Genomic DNA, 5,124 nt, shown 5'->3' with positions numbered 1-5,124 from the left:
TCTGTACGAGAAGAGAAAACTCTTAAAAAGATCTGGGTAAAAAGTTAAACTATGTGTAAATAACAGCCTTAAGGCTCCGCTCACAAACAGGATTAGAGATTAAGCAGCTCGCTGTGCAAAAATCACTTGAATGTATTGAGAAGTTTGCTTTTTGTCCTTGCTGTGTAATCTGCCGATCTCAGATAAAACAACAAACAACATTGTTTTTCTGTGTGAGCATTAGTGGAGAAATACAAGGCAACACTGAAAACTCATCATGTCTGAATGACTAGAATTGAACACTGATTACTTCAAGCTGGTCAACACTGTAATCAAGGCTGGCTGCTTTGATTTAATTTTGATAGCAAGACTTAAAGCTGAGATTAAAGAAATTCTTACATCCCACCATGTTTTTCTGTGAATGTATCATTGTAATGCTAAATGTAACAAGCTTCCTTCTTTTAATCGTACAAATGCTATTCTTTATTTTCCACCGTTATGAGAGAGAAAAAATAAAAACTAACACAAGAAATGAAAAACTAAAAGGAGGCCCAATGGTCTAAAGACAAACATTGGTTAAAGAAATGTCAGGAAAATAATCATCAAAATAACCATTATGCATTTTAAGTATTTTATTTTTATTTTTTGTAACACTTTAATGATTAGTGCGCTAGCGACCTGTTCAGAGTGTCCCTCGGCTCTCGCATGAAAACTGCTGGCAACGAGCACCAACTCCCTGCAACCCTAATAGGAGAAGTGAGTAAAATGGATGATTAATGTAACATTTAGATGTTAAAGCAATGGTTCAGATGGGTGGGGGGGCGGGGGGGGGGGGGGGGTTGGAGAAAAGTTACAGCTGAAATCTGTTGAGGAGAGCTTGTTGTGCAACTTCTGAGGAAATCATTTTAATTTCGACTCAAACTTAGTCCAAATGAAGCCAAGACTCAAGTCTGTAAACAGCACCGATCTCAGAAATGTTTACAGCTGTTTCTATAAATGCTCTTTATAAACATTTACATTGTCATCAATATCATGGTTATTTAGCATAAAGCATTAGAAAATGGTTTGTAAGCTAAACTAGCAGCAGTGCTAGCTAGCTGTAATGTCTGGTGCAGCCTGTAGCAATTTTAATAGCAAAATATCTTCTGCAATAACAACATATTTATTTATTTAATTTATTCATTTCATTGCATTAAAACCATAACAACTCAAAAATAATGAAAAAAAATGTATACAGTCAAAATATTAAACACGAATACCACATACAGCACATTAAATGCCCGTTGACGAACTATTAAACAAGAATACAGCAACCTTTAGCAATGGCCCAGACAAGTAAACATCATGTTTAACCTTTGACTTTAATTTGTGGCCTTAGAGCTGTGGTGGTACAAATCTGTAACAAGCTTTGTTAAATTATCCTAAGTGGATCTGAAGTTATGTTCTGGACAAGCAACAGCATAGTGAAACATATAACCTTCATTTGTGACTTTAACCTTGAAGCTGGGTGATGAAAATATTACTCGACACTCAAGCCAGTGATGAGTTCAAGTTCAAGAAGCTTTATTAACCCCAAGGGACAATTTGTTTCACAGTCAGTAGCACATAAAACATCCATACTCACAAAATATTGAGACATTAAAATAACAGCACATGAAGTCATCACTGTTCATTGAGAAGTCTGATCATCAGGGATGAATGAGTTTTTCTGTCTGTTCATTCTACATTTGAGCAGCTGATACCTGCGTCCAAATGGAAGGAACTTGAACTCACCATGGAGTGGGTGATCAGGATCTGCCAGAATCATGATCATGATCCACGTTAGCTTGAGTGGATCAGAAGTTATGGGCTGGACAAGAGAAAACTTACGGACAGACGAAGACTACCATAATACACCCAGGGCGTATAAAATCAGACATTACTGTAAAGGTTTTTAAACAGCATTTGCATGGACTGCCTTGATGTTTTGGAGATTGTAATGGTTTTAAACAGCAACACTCCAGTTTTTGGCTTCAAATGGACTAACCTTTACTTTAGGTCATCGGTTCCATTAACAAAAAATAAATAAATCATAATTTTGATTCTCTGGCGCTAACCCTCTGTCTATACATTTTATTGTTGGATGTAACTGGGACCCTGCGTACATAATTTCGCTCCACCACATGTACCACATGAGGTGCGAATGACAATAAAGAAACTCTGACTCTGACTCTGACTCTGATACTGCCTTCGTTGTTATGAGATATAAGAATTGTTCAATTTCAGTAAATTTTAAAATCCCATTCTCAGTTCAGTAGCATTTAATTCAATTAAATGCAATCTTCCATAGTTTTCACCTCTGATGAGATAAGATACCAACGCGTGGACGTCCCCTGAAACTGAATGGCACAATAAAAGTATAATCAGTCGAGCTGACACACTTCCAGACATTTATCTTTCTGTCAACTCATCTTTTTCTGTCGTCAGCCTTAATTTGACACATTAACTGCAGCCAAACTTAAGGACAAGGACCCAGAGCAGGTCAGGTTAATGTTTTACAAACTTTAGGTTTCAACCCTCGTCTGGCAGCACAACGCGGTTCAAAAATTATGTGCAGGCTGTGTGGAGCTTTCAGCTAAAAAGGGGAGGGTCAATGGTCAAAGGAGCTTATCTCAGCAACTGATCCGTTTGTATAAAAAGCAGGGATGACAGACTCAGAGTGGAAAAGTTCCTTCAACTCTGAGCCTGAAAACTAGCACTTCTGTTGTTTTCATTACACTTAAGTCTTCATTTTCAGTCAGCCATGGGAGTTGCCTACAGCGTTGGAGAGTAAGTAAGAGAAATGATCAAAACTGGATTTAAATGTGATTCTGGGTCTGGAAAGTGGAGATTTTCTCTGCTACTGAATCTGCATGACGACGTTTAGATTTACATTTGATGTTAATCTGCTGTTGCAAGAGCTCATTGACGAAAACAAAGATTTCATTTAATATAGATCCAGTCAAATTTAGATCCATTTAAAATGCACTGCGAAGTTAAAATAAAGACTTTATACGTTGGGTTCTGTCAATTTGACACATGCAGAATATTTAGACGATTTATTTTTGTCTGATGGAAAAAGTTTTTTTGCCACGCGTGTTTAGAATTTGATGAGAGTTTTGATGTTTATGTCTACAATGTTAAAACGATCCAAAAAAGAATTTCACATTGTTTTGCATTATTGAAAGACATCAGTCCTGCAGGACCAAGATCCGAAACATTGCACATTTCATGCACAGACGTGCTGCTGAGATTTATTTTTCATGCAGTCAATCTTTACTATTCAAACGGAAATGCTGAAAATATTTAATTTTAGTTAGTTAAACATAATTCTGTTAATCCAACTTTACGATGGTGCACTTTATTGTGTTAAATTTTACATTTTTAAACACATGTCATGCACATTCAATCTGTGGTAAGCTGCATGAATAAACACGCCCACTGCAGGATGGTAACTTATTAATAACTGCTCTGTGTTTACCTGCAGGGTGGACCACCTCTACACTTTCTTTGTGGAATGGACACCAGATATTTACAACAAAGGACAGAAGAAGCGCTGCAAGTCTTGTTATCTTAAGAAGAAGAATGATCCCAGCACTCTAAAGGAAAAGGACCTGACTGCAGCCAGCAAACACCTTAGCAAACCTGCCAGCAAAAAGAAGACAGCAAAAAACTGGGAGGTACGTTTTGAACACAAGTACAATTATTCACATATCTGTAGCATAGGTCAGAGAACAAGGTTTATTAATTGTATGAACATTATTATTTATAATGTTTTAGTGTTAAATGCAGTAAGGGAGTGAGCACAAAACAACCCAAGCTCTTCATTTTGTAAAATTTCTGCAGAAAATGCCCCCCCCCACACACCCCCCGGCCCACACACACTCACACACACATTGCAAAGGAAAGGCAGAGAACCTGCCAGCTATATCTGAAATTTTAGGAAATCCCACCATCCTTATATCGACTTCCTCTTTCCTCCTCCTCCTTTTCATGAACCAAAAATATGCAGAGCTAACCAATGAGCTGCTGCACTCTGGAGTTTCCAAGGAAGCCCGATTACTGATACAGCATAGATTCCACAAAGTCCCAACCTCCCTGTAACCAGCCTTCGGGTTCCTTATTTGCGTCATAACTTCCTAAGAAAGGTAAAAAAAAGAAGCTGTGGAGCTAACTAACCAATGAGCGACCGTGTGCTCGAGTTTCCTCGCAATGACAGTGAAAAGAACTGAAGTCCTGAAATAGAGAATGGTGCTGTTAGAGAACAGACATTTGGGACAGGAAAGTGAAGAAGCTGACAGAGAAATCAGGAGCTATGAAGAACAAGCAGGAACATGTAAATGTGTTTTATTATGCCAGACACTGTGAGGAACCTTATGTTGATGTGAGATGATTTTATCTGTCCAGTTGATCAACATCTAATGAACTGAGAAATGTCAGAGCGAGAGCGTGACACATTTTCTCACCTGCTGTGTTGCATTTTGTGCTCCAATGCAGATAATCACAGTGAAGGAGTCCAAGCGCCGCCTGAGTCTGTGCAGCTCAGTGGAGTCTGAGGTAGACGAAAACGAGTACGAGGAGGGTGATGAAGAGTTCCCTGTCCTGAGCGATCAGAGCCAGCTGCTCAATGAGTTTCAACTACAGAAGGTAAGTTTACTGTGTTTAACATCTGTCTGTGGACAAGTTCCCTCTGATTATAATCAACAGTGGTTAGATCTCTGTGGTCATCATCCCATCAACAACTTGTTTCTCCACAGCTTGCTGCTCACATGCCTGCACGGACTCAGGGCTATCCGTGGAATCTGGTTTACAGCACAGCCATCCATGGGAGCAGCCTGAAGACACTTTACAGAAACATGGCTGGTCTGGACAGCCCCGTGCTGCTCGTCATTAAAGACATACACAAAAAGGTTTGAATGTAAAACTTCAATCTCCAAGGTTTTATTACTATAAAAAAAAATCTCAAACAAACATGACAACTAACTTCCTTGTGTCTTCCAGGTGTTTGGGGCTTTTTCCTCTGATCCGTTCAAAGTCAGTAAATATTGTTACGGCACCGGAGAGACCTTCTTGTTCAGCTTCAACCCTGACTTCCAGGTAAGAGTGAAATTATTTTATATACTCTGT

General features: G+C 38.8%; 1 protein-coding gene across 1 annotated transcript in view; it reads left to right on the top strand.

Annotated features, from left to right (window-relative positions):
• Positions 1 to 2,680: 2,680 nt before the first annotated feature.
• Positions 2,681 to 5,124, top strand: part of LOC119410200 (nuclear receptor coactivator 7) — a gene marked incomplete in the record, with an annotated part of 46,473 nt that continues 44,029 nt past the window's right edge. Inside the window, 5 exon segments of the mRNA XM_037677113.1 lie at positions 2,681 to 2,787; positions 3,485 to 3,677; positions 4,495 to 4,644; positions 4,755 to 4,907; positions 4,999 to 5,094. Coding sequence (XP_037533041.1) covers positions 2,762 to 2,787; positions 3,485 to 3,677; positions 4,495 to 4,644; positions 4,755 to 4,907; positions 4,999 to 5,094 — 618 coding nt within the window.

Source organism: Nematolebias whitei, chromosome 5 (genome assembly GCF_014905685.2).
Source record: "Nematolebias whitei isolate Nwh7 chromosome 5, NemWhi1, whole genome shotgun sequence".
In the NCBI taxonomy this organism is placed as follows: Eukaryota; Metazoa; Chordata; class Actinopteri; order Cyprinodontiformes; family Rivulidae; genus Nematolebias; species Nematolebias whitei.
This window is presented reverse-complemented; position numbering and strand designations above follow the sequence as displayed.